Source organism: Zootoca vivipara, chromosome 6, assembly GCF_965207765.1.
Source record: "Zootoca vivipara chromosome 6, rZooViv2.hap1.1, whole genome shotgun sequence".
In the NCBI taxonomy this organism is placed as follows: domain Eukaryota; kingdom Metazoa; phylum Chordata; class Lepidosauria; order Squamata; family Lacertidae; genus Zootoca; species Zootoca vivipara.
Window position 1 is genome coordinate 19363836 of NC_142589.1, and position 19720 is coordinate 19383555.

At 47.5% G+C, this 19720-nt stretch overlaps 1 protein-coding gene across 4 annotated transcripts in view; it reads left to right on the forward strand.

Annotated features, from left to right (window-relative positions):
- Positions 1–19720, forward strand: part of TP73 (tumor protein p73) — a 91864-nt gene that overhangs the window by 12660 nt on the left and 59484 nt on the right. For 3 of the 4 annotated variants that reach the window (XM_088671676.1, XM_060276161.2, XM_060276159.2), the window contains exons 2-3: positions 6424–6519; positions 8357–8480. In XM_088671676.1, coding sequence (XP_088527802.1) covers positions 6461–6519; positions 8357–8480 — 183 coding nt within the window. In that variant the 5' untranslated portion in view covers positions 6424–6460. Of the gene's footprint in view, positions 1–6423; positions 6520–8356; positions 8481–18552; positions 18836–19720 lie in introns of those variants that run through there. The other variant, XM_060276160.2, reaches the window with a different exon arrangement.

Genomic DNA, 19720 nt, shown 5'->3' on the forward strand with positions numbered 1-19720 from the left:
ATTTCAGGTGATGGTTGTGTATTGGTTCGCATATTGTGTGGCGATACCCCGATGCCACACAGGATGACACAGGACACATTGCATAAGGTTAATGGGCGTAGAAGGCCACAACTTTATTGATTACGGATGTAGAGAGGTATTGGCATAGGCATTGGATCTAACTGACTATATTCGACTCCAGCCCACTCTGCTGGCAGTCTGTGAAGGGTTAACCACTGTTGGATGAGTCCTGCGATGCACATCAACTAGGAGCTCACCCTGGGGCCACCACTAGGGCGCATGCCCTCTGACCCTCACCTACCATGGCTTCGGACTTGGCAACACCCCCGGACTCCTTAAGGGAGTACCCTTCCGCATTTGGGGGAGGTGATGGCAGCAACCTCCCCCCCCACACCTGTACCTTTCAGAGATAATCCAATGCCTACCACCAAAACCAAAGTTGTGACGAGTTGCTACGAGGTAGGCGAAAACCACCAGGCCAGAGCCAGTTTGCCCAGTGGGAAAATTCCTACCAGGCCCCTCAACGGCGACCAACCGAGGTCCACAGCAATGCCAAAGTAGAACCTTGCCTAAAGGGGTGGGGGTGGGTGGGAAAATGAAGTAGCTGGGGGTCCGAAAGAAGCGAGGCCGATTCCCTGCCGCACGCTCGCTTAAATCAGCGAGCCACGCCCCCTTGGAACCTCCTAATTGGATGAGCCAAGGGTGCAACGTGGCAGGGAGCTGACCAATGGGCTGGGGGGAATGGCAACCATTCCCCCCCCCACGTGAAGGCCTCGTGGGCCCACAATGTGGGTGGAAGAAAGTACGGGTTGCACAGGCTCGCCTTTAAATGTGAACTGAATCACCCCCAAACATATATGTGTTCTGAATCACAGCCTCAGTCTCCCACTGAAACCGCCAACAATTCCCAAGTGTTGAAGCTTGACCAGATTGAGCCAATGCTCTCATAAAGTTGTGGATTACTGTATGTGGCAAGTGGTTATTGTTGCGGCACCACCAATGAAAATGCGTTAAAAGGTTACATAAATAGAGAAGTATTTGATTCATTCTAAAATGGGCAGTGAGAAACAGTCACAGAAGGGAGGGGGTCAAATCACCTACACCTCCCCACCCCGATTCCACAAATAATATCCAAAAGCATCGAAAATTTTCTGAGGTTCTGTCCCCTCGCGTGCAGAAGTGTGCCCCCCGCAATGTCCTACTGATGGGTTATTTTTTATTTTTTACCTGTGATTTCCCAAGAATGGCTCAACAACTTTAATTCCCTAAAAAAAGTTCAACAATGCGGGCTGCCCAAAAAGAGCTGTTTTAACCGTAAAAATATAAATACCATAAATGTGTCTTCAGCAGCTGGTTGTGGGGAAAGGCAGACTGCAGCCTTTCGTTTGGGCTGATGAGAACAAAATGAAAGCAGGGGGCATGGAGGGAGACAGCACCCAGCAAAACATCGCCACAGGGAAGGCTTTTTTTCAGTCAAAACTCACAGAAACCCAGTTCCGGCACCTCTCAGGTGGGCACCAGTGCCATCGTAAGAGAACAAGGGGAGGTGTTTGTGGTGATTTCTGACACATCTTTTTTCTAGAGAAATAGCACTGATCACACCCACACACCCTCCCATCACCCACGAGCAGGCAATAGCCCAATCAAACAGGCCCCCCCGCCAAAACCCCCCCACCACATTTCACAACATAGGAGTACTGTGAGCAGGAGCTGGGCGAACCACATTGGAGACCCCAGGCCTAGTAGTAGGGGCAATCTCATCCTTTATTTGCACACTGTGGCTCCAGTTCAAATCATCTGTCAGGAGAGTTATTCCCAGGATGCAGGCAGGAGGCACCCATGAGGTTGCTGCTGGGGTGGGGTGGGGTGGGTGGGCTTCTGTTGCCTCAGGCAGTTACTTCACACCACTTCTTGGGGGGGGGGGCCTGGCCTTGCCTGAGGTCATTATGGGCATGCACACTGGTACCTGTTTACCTGTAAGCACAAACCCTTTGTTTGTTTGTTTCTTAAATACATGTTTCTCAATCTACCAGATTTGTACAAAACAGCAGCCGTGTGTGTGTGTGTGTGTGTGTGTGTGTGTGTGTGTGTGTTGCTCCAAGCCAAGAAACCTGAGATCCACGGGTATTTGTCTACATGTGCACATACACCTTTTGTGATCTACTTTTTGCTTGCACAAAATAGCAATCCAAAAAAACTAAAAATACAGTAAGCGATGCCTCACTCCAAACTAGGTAAGGATTTGGAATGAGGCATATTGAAAAGCATTGAAAGTACTCAGTTATCTGAGGTTCTGCCCCCCCCCCACACCCCACCCCCACACAGAAACCTGTCCCCCGCAATGTCCTATTTACAGGGTATATTTATCTGTGATTTCCTAAGAAAAGCTTAACAACTTCAGTTTGGCCCATGGGTCAAATCAATGATGTACCGTTACTTAGAATTTGGAAGGAATACTGAATGGATGAGCCAAAGACCATACAGTATTTAAAAGCAGGGGGTTTGTGAATAAAAGGAGAAAGAAATGGAAGGACTGTAGCTCGGTTGCAGAGTTTCTGCTTTGCATGCAGAAGGTCCTAGGTTTAATTACCAGCATTGTCGGATAGGATTGGGGTAGATCCCTGCCTGCATCTCCAGATAGGACTGCCTGCATTTTTGGAGAGCCACTGCCTGTCAACGCAGGCAATACTATGGGGGTAGCTTTCTGTTTAAACAACTATTCATTTAGAACTATTCATGATAACCGGAATCTTATTATCATTGAGAATGGGGCTGGGGTACAGTGGGAGAGCAGCTTCCTGTGTTTCTGTGTGACAGCAAGGGTTTGTCTAGAAAGAGCAGGGCTGGTGTCTGGTTTGACAGGGCCCTGATCAGTTCTTACTAGAGGGCAGCAGCACTGGGACAACTGAGCAGGCAGTGGAGCAGAACAGCAGCAAAGAGCCCAGAACTCTGAAAGTGCTGGACAAGGTGGCTGAAGACTCTGCCCCCTTAATTTCCCGAGAATGCCTCTGAACATGAGAAAAGTCTTGCTAGAGCAAGCCAAGGGCCCATGCCAGTTGCTGGGGAATTGCAAGAGGTGAAAGCATGGCTGATCTCTGGTGCTGCAGTTGGATTTCCCAGAGGTTGCTGGTTGGCTGTGGTTGAAAACCAAATTCTTATGATAACCTCAGGAGAAAAACCCTGTCCAGTTTCCCTACAAGTCACCACAGTTTCATATATGCAGGTCCACTGTGACACCTCTATGAGGAAAGGTCGCAGCCTTAGGGACTTTTTAGTTTGGAGAATGGAGAAAACTTGTCCTCTCTCTCTTGTAATGTTAGAACTCATGAACATCCCATGAAGCTGCAAGGCTCAGCACAGATAAAAGGAAGTCCCTGCAAGAAGTGAGGTTATAGGCAACCAGGCAGAGGGCCTTCTTGGTAGTGGCGCCACAGGAACACCCTCCCTTCAGATGTCAAGGAAATAAACAACCACCTGACTTTTAGAAGACATCTGAAGGCAGCCCTGTATTAGGAAGTTTTTAATGTTTGATGTTTTAGTATGTTCTGAAATATGCTGTGAGCTACCCAGAGTGGCTGGGGAAACCCAGCCAGATGGGTGGGGTATAAATAAAATCATCATCAATGACTACTAACCATGACAGTTATGCTCTGCCTCCATGTTCAGAGCCAGTAATGCTTCTGGGATGTACATCATAACCTTTTCTTGCAGAGGTGTTGCTCCAGCCCTTTGGTCATTTTAAGGGTCCAGAAGCATTCTGGGAACTTCAGGTGGTGGCTGCAGTTGCCTCACTAAAGGCTTATTTATGGAGTGCCTGGCTGTTAATAAACGCCCTTCCCCAAGGAGGCTGATGTCACCAGCATGGATGTCTATGTCAAGGCTAGCACCAGCAGTCAGCCAGGCTGATCCCTTGCCGAGGGCCCCAGGACTTGGCCCAACTCATGGCCTGTTACTGGCTTCCCACCTTGACCTCCTTGCCATGTCTGGGCTCAGAGAAATTGCCAAGTGGGACCTTCACAGAGCCTGTCTTTTTTGGGAGAGGTGGCCAGTCACTGCCTGCTCTTCCCCATGGGATTCAGAATCCACCTGAAGAAGGGGAACATCACCCAAGCACATGGCGATTAGCAAGGGAACAAAAGAGATATTTATTGATGCAAAGTTGCAGCAGCTCTAAATGTTGTATCTTTCCCCAAATTCCAACAAAGAAGAACCACTAGAACTTGAAATGTGGTGGATTAATACTTTCCTGGCTCCCCTCCCCCCTTTTGCTCCTACTTCCAGTTCGTTTGGGGTCAATTCTCTTAACAGTTTTGCTCAATAAGTTGTTCAGTAGATGTAAGAGTCCTCAGAAATGGATAACAGGGAAGGGGCACAGATTAGGGGTAAAGCATTTATTTTGCATGTAGAACCTGCTTTCCCAGGAATCTGTTCCCCCAGGTTTTAATTCCTGGCATCTCCAGGTAGGGCTGGGAACATTCACTATCTGAAACCCAGAAGGGCTGCTGTCTGTTAGTGTAGGTGATACTGGAGTAGATGGACCAACAGGACCATAGCAGCACAAGGCAGCTTCTTGTCTTTTGAGGAAGGGCCATAGCACCTGATTTGCATGCAAGAAGGTCCCAGGATCAATCTCCAGCACCCCCATGTACTGGGAGAGACTCCCTGCTGCTGCCTGTCAGTGTAGGCAGTACAGAGCTAGATGGACCAATGGTTCTGACCCACTTTAAGGCAGTGTGTTATGTTCCTAACAAGGTTTAGAAAACACAACTGATATGTCAAGAGCCACAAGCTCAAGAAACCCAGAAGACAACCAGCAGCTCCTCTGGGGTAGGAGCCAGTGTGAACTAGCTGCCCACCCCAATCCATTGAGATGAGATGGGGGCACCTGCATATTCCTGCACTGCAGGGTGTTGGACTAGATCACCCTTGGGGTCCCACCATTTCTGCAATTCTATGATTCTAAGTAAACAGGCTATATATATGAAGAGTTTGGATTTGATATCCTGCTTTATCACTACCCGAAGGAGTCTCAAAGCGGCTAACATTCTCCTTTCCCTTCCTCCCCCACAACAGACACCCTGTGGGGTAGGTGGGGCTGAGAGATTTCAGAGAAGTGTGACTAGCCCAGGGTCACCCAGCAGCTGCATGTGGAGGAGTGGAGACGCGAACCCGGCTCCCCAGATTATGAGTCTACCACTCTTAACCACTACACCACACATATATATAATGCCAGAAGCTGTTTACCTTTGACAGCCAAATAGCAGGCTGAAATGGGGAGGGCAAAGCTTTCCTAGCAAGGACATGATGAGGGGGGGATACTCTATACCTGCTGAATTTCTACCTGTGACCCCAATATGGAAAGTGAAAAGAGCATCCGTCCATAAAGCTGCTGGCTGGGCTAATTAATTATGTTGTATTTTTATATAGAGGAACACCAGAGCCTCCGACCTAACTGGTGTGCAGGTTGCTTCCTTCCTTAATCCCTTGGCTGGTCCCCTGGTTCCAAGAGCTTGGGGATCTAGCACTCATCTCCTCTGCGGCCTTGTGCTTGGAAACAAAAGCCCTGTAGAACTCATTACATTGAATTGTTACCATTTCAGCTCTAGGCAGAACTGGAACCTGGCCTCAGATGTAGTAGCAAAGCACTGCAGCGCAGCCTGGGGCAGAGGGAGGCGGTAAACCAGATTGTTATCCTCCCCCCCCCCCCCTGCATGCAGACCAAATTTGACAACTGAGTGGTACATCACAGTGACGCCTGGTTGACCCTTTTTGCCTACATCTTTTGACACCAAACCATGCTGGCAAATGCACTCCACAGGATTCAGCAATCAGCTTATTGGGGTATTATTATTTTTTTGTAAAGGGCTTTACAGATGCTGATCAGCTGATTGGTGGTGTTTGTCCTTCCACTTTTGCCTGAACCAGGACTTTTACCTCTACATAGGAAGAGAGAACGCTGCAGAGCCAGTCCATCTAGTTCAGCATTGTCTACACTGTCTGGCAGTGGGACATTCCTAGCCCTGAAATGCTCTGCCACTGAACTAGGGCTCCTCCCCTGCACAATACCTAACTTCTTCTATGACATATCAGGTGTTGGGCAGATGGCTGTGGCTTGGCTGAAATGGCCTTGAGGGCCAAATGGTGAGGCTTAGTAGACCTAATCTGGTTTGAAGGCTGGAAGTTTCCCAACCTTGATCTAGCTTCACAGTCAAATGGCTGTTAAAGAGCTTCACATCTATGGCTGTTCAAAATCACCTTATAATTATCTGTACTTCTATTTTATTTTATTTTTAAGGCACTTTGTGTTTTAACATGGTACATCACCTTATTTTATGACGCAGCAGTACAGTATATGAGCACTTCTTTAAATAAAATATCTCTGAGCTAGCTAAGCTGATTTCCTCCTCCCTTTCTCCCCTTTAGGGCCATCTATCCTTCATCAGAGACCCCTGCTGTGAAGATGTCTGAGTCTTCCCCAGCAGACGAAGGCACCACATTCGAGCACCTTTGGAGCACCCTGTAAGTTTCATTTGTATGCCACTGTCTAGGTGAACGGAGCTTTGCGGTGACGAGCCCCTGCCCCAAAGAGCTTACAGTAATGTCATTGTTGCCCTGAGTGCCTTTCCATGCACAATTTTGGCTAGTTTTTTCTCCCCTTCCAGGCAAACAGGAGACCCCGCATGTATTGTTTTTTGACGCCATAGCTGGATTTAGGAGCTTCACCTAGCTGATGCAGATAGTAGAAAGGGCTTGTCCCCCCCCCCCATTGTCAAGCAGGTGACATCAAACTGCACAGACGCCATCATTACAGTAACCTGTGCTTTTGGCCAGGACCCCACAGAGGAGCTGGCATGACTCAGTAACAGGACAGGCGTTCAGGACCCTGGCCAGCTCCTTGAAGCACAGATACCACCAGCTAAGGATGCAGCTCCAGCAAAGGTGCAGAGCCACCTGGGGGGTTTAAATAATATTGCAGCCATCTAGCTCCACCCCCCTCTGGGGGAAACTGCTGCACTTGAAGAGGTCATGCCCTATTTAAGCCGGAGGTTGCTAACCTTTCTGGGGCCCATGGGCCCATCTGTAAGTAGAAGAAACTGTTGAGGTCAACAGGTGCACAGACTCTGTTCAACTAGCTGCAGCAAAGTGCTGCCTTCAAGTCTAATTTTAGCAGAAGGAAAGGAACTGTGGGATCTTACAGAGACAACTCCTATCTGAGGCATTGGCGCCAGCAGGATTGGGGACCAGCACTGCTGCTCTAGGCTGCAGAGTGGTAATAGCAAAGTGCCCTCCCTCCACTGTGGACAGTTCCAAAAGGGATTTGTCCTCAGAGTCAGACCCCTATCCAGTGGGAGTTGACAGTGCAGGGTTGGTGTTTTCAGGGCTCTTACCAGGCCTGGCTCTGTCTGAACAGTTTCCCCCATCATCTCTATCATCTCTTCACCAATATTTCAGCCTTCACCAATCGCCATACAACAACCAAGTGCATGCATTTGTATTCCAGATGAAATTAGTTTGCAGAGATGCACAGTTTCGAAAGGCAATTTTAAAATGCATGCATTCAAAATGATGTATATCACAGGGACATAGGAAGCAGCCTTCTTCGGAGTCAGGCTATTGGTCTTACAAGCTTAATTTGGTCTGAACTACTTATATTGACTGGCATCAGCTCTCCAGAGTTACAGGCAGGGATCTATCTCCCAGCCCTACCTAGAGATTCCAGGGATTGGATCTTCTGCAGGCAAAGAGCACCACATAATGCCTGCTCTATGCTTGCAAGGAATCAGTCCTTCAGTGTGGCAGCACTTCTTATTTGAAACACACTGTCCATTGATATTAAGTAAGTGCCTCCACTGTACCGTTTTCTGTGCCCCAGACAGCTAAATTTGACATGCTATTAAATTTGCAAATTTATTTCATTATGTATATATTTAAACTGCTGGCTGTATTTTGCAAAAAGCAGCCCAGCTAAGACATGATTTTATTGGTAATTTTAATAAGTGCCTTATATTGCATGCCTGCCATGTACCAAGCAATCCTAAGTTTTGCCAGATGAGCCTCAACTCAGCTGGCAGAGCCCTGCTTAAGCTGTGGGACTTACTGACTGAGCTGAGGGTGGGGAACTTACTTTAGTGTAGCTCCAAATCAGTTGTGAAAATGCAAGATCCTCTAAACCCATACTCTCTCATCCCAGGGAATCTTGAATTTTGATTGCACCATTGAAGATTTTGGGGATTAAGCTGGTATATATATACCTTGCTAAATATGAATGAATGAATGAGTAGAAGTGCAAGGTGAGGCTGCATTCAGTGGAGACCAGACCAGATGCACTGAAGCCTTCTTGTTTCCTTTCCACCAGGGAACCTGACAGCACTTATTTTGACCTTCCCCAGTCGGGGCATGCAGGGAGCAGTGAAGCTTCTAACCGCACAGAGGTCACCATGGATGTCTTCCAGATGAGAAGCATGAATGACTCTGTAATGGTAAGAGATGGCAAGAAATTGGAAGGCTTTGTTGATTCAGTTGAGGCTGCAGAGGAATGACATGGTGATAAGGTGGTACAAGGGACACTTCAGACTTCAAGCAGTGGTGTCTGGACTGGTAGGGTGGAAGGTGGGGAGATGAACAGTAGGTGGCGCCAGAGCCAAGGGTAGCCAGAGCCAACTGATCCCAGTTTTGTCTCCATCTTCCTCTCTGTTGAGTTCTGCAAGAGGCAACACTGAGACTAAGGAAGTGGAAGCTGATAGGCAGTGCCACCTCCTGGGCTGTAAGTAAGAAGGCAATACAGCTGGAGACTAGCTGAGATCATAGGGCCCCTTTGGCCCTAGTGGAACAGCCTCCTTCAACTACTACTACTTCTACCACCACCACCACCACCACTACTACTACTACACACACACTGATATTTCACACTCCTAGTCTGAAATGGTACTGTTTCTCTATCATTTCAACACTCTACCAACTTGTCCTGCAGAGATTTGGCCTCAGGAAGTGTTTGCACCAGCTAAATTCTCAAGGAAAGGAGGAGGTGAGCTCTTTCAAGGTTGCCCCAATCCAGTAGATTGCTGCTTTAACACTACATCCTTTTCTTTTACATTTTGAATTTTGTGTGATGTGATTTCCTCACAATAAACCTCATTTTTGTTAATCACACTCTTAAACTACATATATAGTGAAAAGGAAACAATTTGGGGGACCACTTTTGTCATCATGTCATCACAGCAGGGGAGCAAAAGAGCAGCCAGTTCTTCTTCTTCTTCTTCTTCTTCTTCTTCTTCTTCTTCTTCTTCTTCTTCTTCTTCTTCTTCTTCTTCTTCTTCTTCTTCTTCTTCTTCTCCTCCTCCTCCTCCTCCTCCTCCTCCTCCTCCTCCTCCTCCTCCTCCCTTTGTTGGTCCACATCCAGGACCTAAGACCTTCTGGATGCAAAGCAGATGCTCTACCATTGAGCTATGCTCCATCTTCCAGAGTTGCTTTTTGGCTGAATCAGACCATTGGGCCACCTTTTGTCTCCTCTAATTGGCAGCCGCTCTCCAGAATCTCAGGCAGATGTCTTTCCTATCAGATGGTGAACTCAAGCCCCTACCACCCCATTAGCCTGCGGATATCCCCTCCAAACTCTATGCTCGCCATCTGCTCACCAAACTAACAGCCTGGCTAAGTGAAAATAACACCTTACATGAGGAACAAGCAGGGTTCGGAGCTGGATATAGTACCACTGACCAGTGTTTTACACTAACTCATATTATCAACAAATATACCAATCAAAACAAATGTAATCTGTTCGCTGCTTTCATTGACCTATCTGCTGCTTTTGACTCAATCAACCGTAATAGACTGTGGGAGATACTCTCAAATGCCAATATAGACTTACGGCTATTATAATTAATTCGTGAATTGTATTGCGGCACTGGAACACGAGTCAGAGTGGGTTTAAAGGGAGGTCTGTCGGAAGCATTCAAGACATCAAAAGGAGCGAAACAAGGCTGCATAATGGCTCTCACACTCTTCAACTTTTACATAAATGATATGGTGCCACACCTAGCACTGGTGCAATCCCCCACCCCATCAATTAGCAATAGGAAAATATCTTGTCTGCTGTATGCCAATGATGTGGTGCTCCTATCAGTCTCCCGATTACGGTAGGTCTTAACAATCTGCTTGCAGCATTTAGCATGTATTGCAAGCGGGAAGACCTCATTGTGAATTACCCTAAGACCAAAATTATGGTCTTTGGGAAGCGTAGTCCCAGATTCAAATGGAAAATGAATCAGCAGAATCTGGAGCAAACATGCTCCTTCTGATATCTGGGAGTTCTCTTCACTGAGATGCTATCATGGAAGGGGCACATTGAGGCTACGAAACTCAAAGTGCAGAAAGCTTGTGGGGCATTAATGAAATTCTATTTTATGGTGGGTGGACCTGTGCTGAAAATCTTTGCCAGCAAAGTTGTTTCCCAGATGCTCCATGGAGTAGCGATATGGGGCATGGACCCAAAGGCTAACAAAGCCCTAGAAATAGTGCAGAACAAATTCCTCAGGAAAGTGCTCTCGCTCCCCAACGGGACTCTAGCTGCTCTTCGTGCTGAAGTTGACGTGACAACAATACAGGCTAGAATTGATTACCTGTGCCTAAATTATGTGAAAAGACTTCAATCTCTTTCGGAGGACAGATTCCCCGCTATGTCTTACACAGAATGGGAACAGACCAAATGCTGGAAGGCTGGCATCCAACGCCTCTTGTCCCAATATCAATTACAAGATCTTCAGGTGACCATGAAGATAGATAAGAGGCACTTAAGAGACTGTCTCTTTAGGTCCGATGCAGAAAGGACATTACGAAGAGAGACTCTGTCTGTGTGGACAACCCTGTGCCATTATTTATTGCAGTGCCCATTATATATAGACCCAAGAGACCGATTTATAAAACCCCTGTTTACGAATGAAACACATTTGAATAGGGTGGAAAGGGTGAAATGGCTGCTGAGCGACACCAATGACTTTGTTACTTATAAAGTAGCACTCTATGTGCTAGCAGCTAAGAAGATCAGGAGGAAGGAACTAGACAAAATAGCAGTCAACTGCAAAGGGGATTTGGATATTTAATTTGGCACATCTTACCTGAGAATCTTCTGCTATTCTATTCTATTTAATGCAACAAATAATTTTAGTAGCCATGACCGAGGTTTTATTGTATGTATGTGCCCGATGATTTTTATGGTGGTGGTTGTTGTTGTTGTTGTTGTTCTTGTTGTTCTCCTTCTGAATGATGCCATGGCCTATGGCTAGTGCAATAAAAAGTTTAATTGGAAATGGAAATTGGAACTCAAGCCCCTTGACCTTACCCACACAACAGCCTTGTGAAATAGGTCAGGCCGGGAGACTGATCCAAAGTCCTCCAGTAAACTTCACAAGTGAGCAGAGATTTGAACCTGCCCCACCCCCAGACACTCTCAGTGCCCTAGCAGTGTGCTGAAATGTGTCCTCCGTTTTCTCAAAAGCTTGCTTTCCTCGCAAATGAGGCTTCAGATTTTCTGCCACATTCTCCAGGCATTTTAGAATTTCTGTAGGATTTCTCTCATTGTTGAGCTCACTTTATCACTGCAAAGGGTGCGTGTGTGTCACAGGTGGTTGATGTTACTTTCTTCCCCAGTAAACATTTCTCCAGGGCTCTGCAGCCTCCTGCCCAGTCACCCCGTCTGAAAAAGATCTACGGGATGAGTCACTCACAATGGCTTTCCCTGTTCTTTGATTGGAACGTGGGCACCCAGGAAGGCTGCAGACCACTGATGAGATGATGTGTAGAATAAAAGCAAGGACATTCACAGACCACTCCCTTGGCTCCCTCAAAAGGTATGCACGGCAAATGAATAAACAAACCAACAACATGAGAATTTCTCTGAAATTTTCACCTCCCCTTTCAATATTTTCCAAATGCAATTTCTTTTCATATTATTGGATGGGGAAATTGGGGGGGGGGGGAATGCAGGATGCAGGAGAAAATTTTGGCACAGCCCTCCTTTACATGCTGGATCAAATCAGGGACCCTCTGCATTCAAAAAGGAGTGATTTACCATGGAGTTGTGTGCCATCCTCTTCACACAGAGGTACCTCTGGTAACTTTCCATGGATCCTTCAAGGCTTCTTTCTGGGAGACAGTGGTGGAGGCCACTCCATTAGGGCCAGTGTGGCACACTGCCCCACCCATATCAGTGCAGGATCTTTGCCTGCCACGTTGCTTACACCCAGTCAAGGGAGTAGCACTGCCCACCACTTCCCCTTCCTTCGTCTCTGTGTAGAATCAGCTGGCTCTGCCTGTCATTGGTTCTGGCACCACCTACTGCTGGGCTCCTGCCTCCTGCCCCACTAACCCCAGGGGGCACCAGTTGCCTGAGTTTCAAAACCAAAGCTGAAGCCACTGCTTATAGTTTCTCTTGGTTGGTTCCCTCTCCTTCCCCTCCCCATTCTCTTACCATGGATGGGCCCATGGCTGCTGGGGTGGGGGAGGATATGAAGCAAGAGTCCCAAGAGGGAAGACCAGCTTTCTTCCTCCTTAAAAAAAAGTTCATCCACCTCAGCTGAACAGCAAAATGTCTTTCAGGTGTAGGAATGTGAATCATAGAACTGTAAACTTGGAAGGGACCCTGAGGATCATCTACTTCAACCCCCTGCAAAGCAGGAATATGCAGCCAGGGATTGAACCTGCAACCTTGGTGTTTATCAGCACCATGCTCTAACCAACTGTGCTATCCAGGTTTAAAGCTTCTGTTGCTTGACTGGACAAGTGGAAGGCAAACATTCTTGCAGTAGGTGGAGCACGTCAACAGCACAAAAGCAGAGGCCCTAATTCGTGCTGGTATAGAGTTATGCCGCAAGGAACCGTGAAAATGTTTTCCTGTGATAGTTCTAGGAATACAGAAAGTAGCCTTATACTGACTCAGACCGTTGGTCCACCTGGCTCAGTATTGTCTGCACAGAGGGCTCATCCACACTTCCGCTTGTTCCATGCCTAGGAAGCAGGGTCTGAGCGGATTCCTGCTTGCCTCGTGCTTTCTAGGCATGAGTCCGAGTGGTTTTGCCTTTGCCCCAGAAAACCTACTCTTTAGCCCTAAATTGGAGCAAAACTGCATTCTGCAGGGAACCCGGTTGCTGTTTGTTTCAATTTCGCACTAAACTACAGATTTTCCCTGGAAAAAGCAGGCGACAAACAGAGGAGATGATAAGCACTGAGTCGCAGGTTTTCAGGCAGGGCTTTCTCACCAGCCCTACCCTTAGATTCTGTGGACTGGACCTTCCACACAAAATGCAGATGCTCTACTGCTGAGCTACAAATGTTCCCTGAAGACACAGCAGCAAAGCACAGTGAGTCAGACCATTAGTGCATTTCACTATTGCCTACACTGGCTGGCAACAACTCTTCAGGGTTTCATACAGGATCTCTCCCAGCTCTACCTGGAGGTGCTGGGGATTGGACCTGGGACCTTTTGCATGCAAAGCAAATGTTCTACCACTGAGCTATGGCCCTTTCCCCTATGCACATTTACTTAGGGAGTCAGCCCGTCTGAACTCATTGAGTAGATATGCCTAGGTGGAGTAGCATTGTCTACAGAGTGGCAGGAGTTCTCCAGGGATTCAGTTAGAGGTCTTTCTATTGGGGTAACAGGGTCCTATTACATACTGAAACCCTTCATATGCATATTGAGCAGTGTTTGTCTACTGAAGCTTGGTTAGAGAATAGACTTTGTCTGTTGAAATCACACATAGAGAGATGCAAGGGAATAATAAAGTTGTTTGTTGTAGGAAATACATCACAAGGATTTTAGGAAATACATAGCTAGAAAGGTTTCTAGTTCTAGTCTAACTAGCCCAGAGAAGAACAAGGCAGCCATGCTTGCTCCTTCGATCTCTCAGAGGCTAGTTCAAAGAGGACCTGTCATCTTGAGGTCTAAGAATGAAGTGTGAGGAGGAGGAGGAAGTTGCAAACACGTCGCCTAAGATGTATCAGCCTAAACAGACAGAAGACAGAGAAAGAAGCTGACAGGTTAAATGCACAGGGATCATCTGGGGATATGGATGCCACTCACTCTATCTGTCTCAACCTCAAGCGGAGTTGCACCCAAACTTCCAACACTTTCATCACCTAGCTGAAGAGTCTGGGAATTGAACCTGGAGCCAGCTGGTTGTGGGAAGAGGGGCAAGACACTCTGACTAGAGATCTGAACTGATAGTTTGCAGAGGGTTTTTGAAAGTTGAGTGCATGCAACCCCAGAGGCAGTGGAGACTAGTCCATTAGAGCAAATTAGAGCAAATGGGGCACTACCCCACCAACCTTGATTCCTCTGGATGGGCCTGGATAGCTCAGTTGGCTGGAGCGTGGTGCTGATAAGATTGCAGGTTTGATCCTCGTATGGGACAGCTGCATGTTTCTGCATTGCAGGGGGTTACACTAGTAGATGATCCGCAGAGTCCCTTCCAACTCTATAATTCTATTATTCTATGTCCACCTGCCTTCTTACTTGCAACTTGCCTACAGGGTGGCCCTGGCTGTCTTCTTTATACTCAGTCTCAGTCCTTGCCCTGATAGAATTTAGCAGGTATGAAGAATAGGATGGGGAGTAAAACTAGAATTAGTTGGCTCTGTCATTGCTTCTGGTGCCACCTGCTGTTGACGTCCCTGCTTTCTGCCCTATCAGTACCACTAGGCATCAGCTACCATGGGATGCGAGTGGCGCTGTGGGTTAAACCACAAAGCCTGCCGATCAGAAGGTCGGCAGTCCGAATCTCCATGATGGGGTGAGCTCCCGTTGCTCGGTCCCAGCTCCTGCCAACCAAGCAGTTCGAAAGCGTGTCAAAGTGTAAGTAGGTACCGCTCCAGCGGGAAGGTAAACGGCGTTTCTGTGTGCTGCTCTGGTTCGCCAGAAGCGGCTTTGTCATGCTGGCCACATGACCTGGAAGCTCCCTCAGCCAATAATGCGAGATGAGCGCCGCAACCTCAGAGTCAGTCACGACTGGACCTAATGGTCAGGGGTCCCTTTACCTTTACCTTACCATTGCCTAGGGCAAGGATAGCCAATGCAGTGCTCTCTGTGTTGTTGGACTACAGTTCCCATCAGCCCCCAAGACAAATGATTTGGGATGATGGGCGTTGGAAGCCAACATCTGGAGAGCACGACATGGCTAGGACCACAGGTTTCCCAGCCCTCTTGGAAGCAATGATCCTCTGTAACATTTTATTGTAGGTTCTGCTTGTGGAGTGCTAATATGCCAAGCCCTGTCCATAATATCTAAGCTGAATAGCTGTAACCCCGCAATAACAGCCCCTTACACGGGAGCCCAGAGGATGTGGTTGCATCCAGGTGAGTCCTGCTCAGAGAAGACCCACTGAAATCATTGGACCTAAGTTAGTAATTTTGAGGACCTTCAGTGGGTATACTCTGAGTAGGATCCAATCCATGGTTTACAGAAGAACAGATCTTGCCCAGGATCTATATCTGGGTTTCCCAAACTTCGGCCTTGAGCCGTTTTTGGAATACAATTCCCATCATCCCTGACTAGCTCCTGCTAGCTAGGGATGATGGGAGTTGTAGTCCAAAAACAGCTGGAGACCCAATTTTGGGAAACTCTGGTCTATAGTCTAAGATACTGTGGGCTACAGGGCAGGGTTGAGGTCACTTGACCCAACACAAACCATGTCATGTACTCTACTTTATAGAGGACAGCCCTCTGTTGGAAGAGGATGAAGGAGAGACCTGGGAGATGCCCAACCACAGTTTCCACCTGGGCAGTAGGTCAAGCTGACCAAGCATGGTCATCCTCACTATGCTGAGAAGTTCCAATTAAATTGTTCCAATTAAATTGCTGTCTTTATCTCTAAATCTGCCCCTGCACATATAAATTAGCATTATGCGAATGTGACACGCATCTCTTTCCTCTTTTGCCCTCTTCTCCAGAGAAGTGAGAGTGGTCGTTCTTGCTGCCCCTCAGACTTTTTCAAGCCTGCTGGGAAAATGGAGCTCCGTTGCTCATGGAAAGTGTATGGATAAAGGGATGGGGGATGAATGCAAGAGGGATGGGCAGGAGGCAGGGAATGATAAAAGGAGGCTTCATCCCAATATCTCCAATGGTCCTGAGAGTGCGAATGTGGATCCAGATGAGCCTGCTGGTGGATATGCATGCACTTGTTAGTATGTGGACTCTGCATCCCTGAGTGTTGAGAAGTTCTTCTCCTATGGTTGGTAATTACTGGGCTAGGTTCAAAGTGCTGGTTTTGGAGTACAAAGCTGTCTATGGGGCCAGGACACCTGAAAGATCATCTCACCCCTTATATACCCAATCACTGTGCTCTGCAGGTGAGGGCCTCCTGCAAATGCCATCTTACCAGGAGGCCCTTTGCTCACAACATAGAAATTGGGCCTTCAGTGTAGTGGCTCCTGCCCTGTGGAATGCCTTCCCCTTGAATATTTGACAGCTGCTGTCTCCATCATATTTTCAGTGCCTACCCTCCTCCTCTCCCAACAAGCCTTTTAAGTTGAGATCTCTCCCAGTCTGCATCTGTATTGGAAATGTTTTCAAGGTGGTCTTTATTGTTTTATCACTTGTTACTTGATGCCCTTGGCTCCTTTGAGAAGGAAGCTCAGGACAGAAACAATTCCTTTGGAAGGAGAGGCGACTTGGAGTCCTGCTTTTGGCAGGCAAAAGCTGCTAGGTTTGGTTCTTGATAGAATTGGAAATGAGCCCTGTCAGAAAGGGTGGAGAGTCACTGTGGTTCAGCATAGACCAGGGGTTAGGAACCTCAGGCTGAATGTGGCCCTCCAAACCTCACATTTTAGCCCTTGGAACTCTTCCCAAGCCACAACTCTCAACTCTCAACATAGGCCCTGGGGAACAAGGTGGACACTGAAGAATCACCACGGTGTCAGGATTCTTTCTTGCTCAGATCTGGAACCAGGGGGTTCATTGGAGGAAGAGCAGGGGGAGCATAGCATCTCCTGGAGTGCTTCTGCCTAGCTGGACCATCAATCTTGCTTGCCTGGTGAAGGATAGAGATGAGTGTCTGAAAGTGTGAGTAGAAACCAATCTACTGCACAAAGCTGAAGCTTACATTCATTGCTCCACCTGCTCTTGCCTCTGGTACCACCCACCACTGGCATGTGGCCCCTCGAATATTGCCCAGAAGGCAATGTGGCCCTCAAGCTGGAAAAAAAAATTCTGCATCTTTGCCGTTGATGATTCTGAGCTGGATGGACCAGTGGTCTGATGTAGTAAATAAGGCAGCTGCCCATCACCCTCCATGCTTCCCAATCCTCTCTTTGCCAGTCCTTAAGACTAAAAATAAATAAATAAATAAATAAATAATAATACTCAAAAGACAAACTATTGCAGTTCCACACCATACATTCAAAGCATGTTCAGCACTCATGACTTCCCCCAGATAATTTTGGGAACTGTAGTATGTTAAAGGCATGGGGATTGTTGCTCCATGAGGGGTAAACTACAGTTCCCAGGGTACTTTGGGTGAAAGCCAGGTATTTTAAATGTGTGCTGGAGAGGCTTTAAATGTATAATGTGCAGGGTTGCCATATTTCAGAAAGTGGAAATCCGGACACAAAAGTTGTTCAGCTTCTTTTGAGAAATCTCTTGCAAAAAACATGGGTTTGCCATATGCCTGGGTTTTCACAGACATTTTGACCAATTTTCGGAAATTCCACCCAGTCACTATTTTTGGCGGTTGAATCCCAGCTATTTCCAGGAAATTCCGGACGTATGGCAGCCCTAATGGTGTGGACCAAGCAACCCCAAACTTCGGCCCTCCAGATGTTTTGGACTACAATTCCCACCATCCCTGACCACTGGTCCTGTTAGCTAGGGATCATGGGAGTTGTAGGCCAAAACATCTGGAGGGCCGCAGTTTGGGGATGCCTGGTGTGGACCGAAGCCTTATAGGTCAACAGAGAGAAGCTTTCATGGAGCTTGCCAGCTTGCAGAATCCATGATATTAAAATCCATTCACACCAGTGGTATGGAAGCAGCACAATCAGTACCTCGCTTTGCACTCTTGCGTATATCTGCATCTATCGATCAATGGATTGATACATGGTTTTTGTTGCAGAAAGAAGGCCTTCTCTTTAAAGCACAGACTTCTATAATCTATTACTATCTGTCTTGGGAACAGACCTTTTTTTCCAGCTTCACACACACACACACACACACACACACACACACACACACACACCTGGGGACAATTTCCAAATCGTTCCGTTTGCCCGTGCAGAGAAATCTCACTCTGTCCATGACAAAGGATAGCAATGTACCACTGAGATTTGTTTCATGCAGCTAAAAAAATATTTTGGACATGGGAATTAAGTCTGGCTCGGTTTTATTCTGTAGAAAGGATACCCACCTCACACTCCAACCCCCCCCCTTTCCACCGAGAACCAGTGGTACTGTCCAATACATCACCGGGCAAGTCTAGGCCTGCCTATTTCTTTAATGAATAGTCATGAGAGAGGAAAAGGGGTGGGTATGAGTTTTGTTGTTAGATGCAGCTAGATGACAGAACTAAGGTGTGGGGAGGGTGCCGGGGAGTGGGGGTAGAGAAGCAAGCAAAATAGCCAGCCACCAAAGTAGCCAGCCCCACATCTTTCCGCTGCCCTTTCCCCATTGGCACACCACAGGCACTTCACCGCCCTCCCCACTTTTGCATGCCATTTAATGCCCCCCGCGGCTCCACCGTCCACCCCTTGACTCCATGACTCCGGCGACAGGGATTTCCCCTGTTACTTTTAAACCCCAAGAAGACTAAAATGCTGTACGCTAGCAATCCAATGCAGCACTACACCACGGTAGGTGTCGACTTTTCTTCTGCCGAGGGCTCGGTTCCCGTGACGCGGTGGTGCTTGGCTAGACCAAAACAGGGCACCTGTGGATTCTTGAGGAATGCCAGTGTGGGCTGTCTCAGGATGGGTTGAAACAGGGTAGCGTTTGCTTTGCCGGTTAGCAAATGGTTCAGTGGCATAGGGCATCTGCTTTGCATGCAGAAGGTCCCGGGTTTAATCCCTGGCATCCCCAGGCGGGACTGAGTCTGAAAACCTGGAGAGATGCTGCCACTCACTGTCTTTGCACTTCTGAGCATGTGGGGAGAAGCATTGATCTCACTCTAGCAGGCTTGCATTGAAGATGGATTTGGGTCCCACAGCACAGGATGCTTGTTTGGCAATGCATCTGGTACAGTGGCTCAGTGGTGTATTTTGACCTTTGTCTCCAGTTGAGATAAAGGTTGGGCTCTGACTTGACTCCCACATGTCAATTTTTTTAATGCTTCTCTTGCGGGTCTGGAGGTGGTATTTCCTTCGCATCCATAACTTTGTAAGGGAGACTGTTTAGGAAGCTGCTCAAGAGAACTGGGGACAAAAAATGATCTGTTAAATCAAAGACCCAGTACATTTAGGATATGGCAGTCAACAAAGACCACAGGGGAATCCACGTTGTCCTTTTTAGGAATGGGATCATGCGATGTAGCCTACACTGTGACAGTTCAGCTGTTTGCAGGGGTTCCAACCCAATGCAGCACAATGTTTTGGTCCTCAGCATGGTCTTCAAAGAGTGACAGAGGAGGGTTTGTCAACATGCCCACAGAATTTGGCTCCTTACCACAGTGCATCGGAAACGAGCTTCCTTAGAATCAAAGAAAGGCACTCACTGGCAATTACTGATGAATGTGCTTGGCT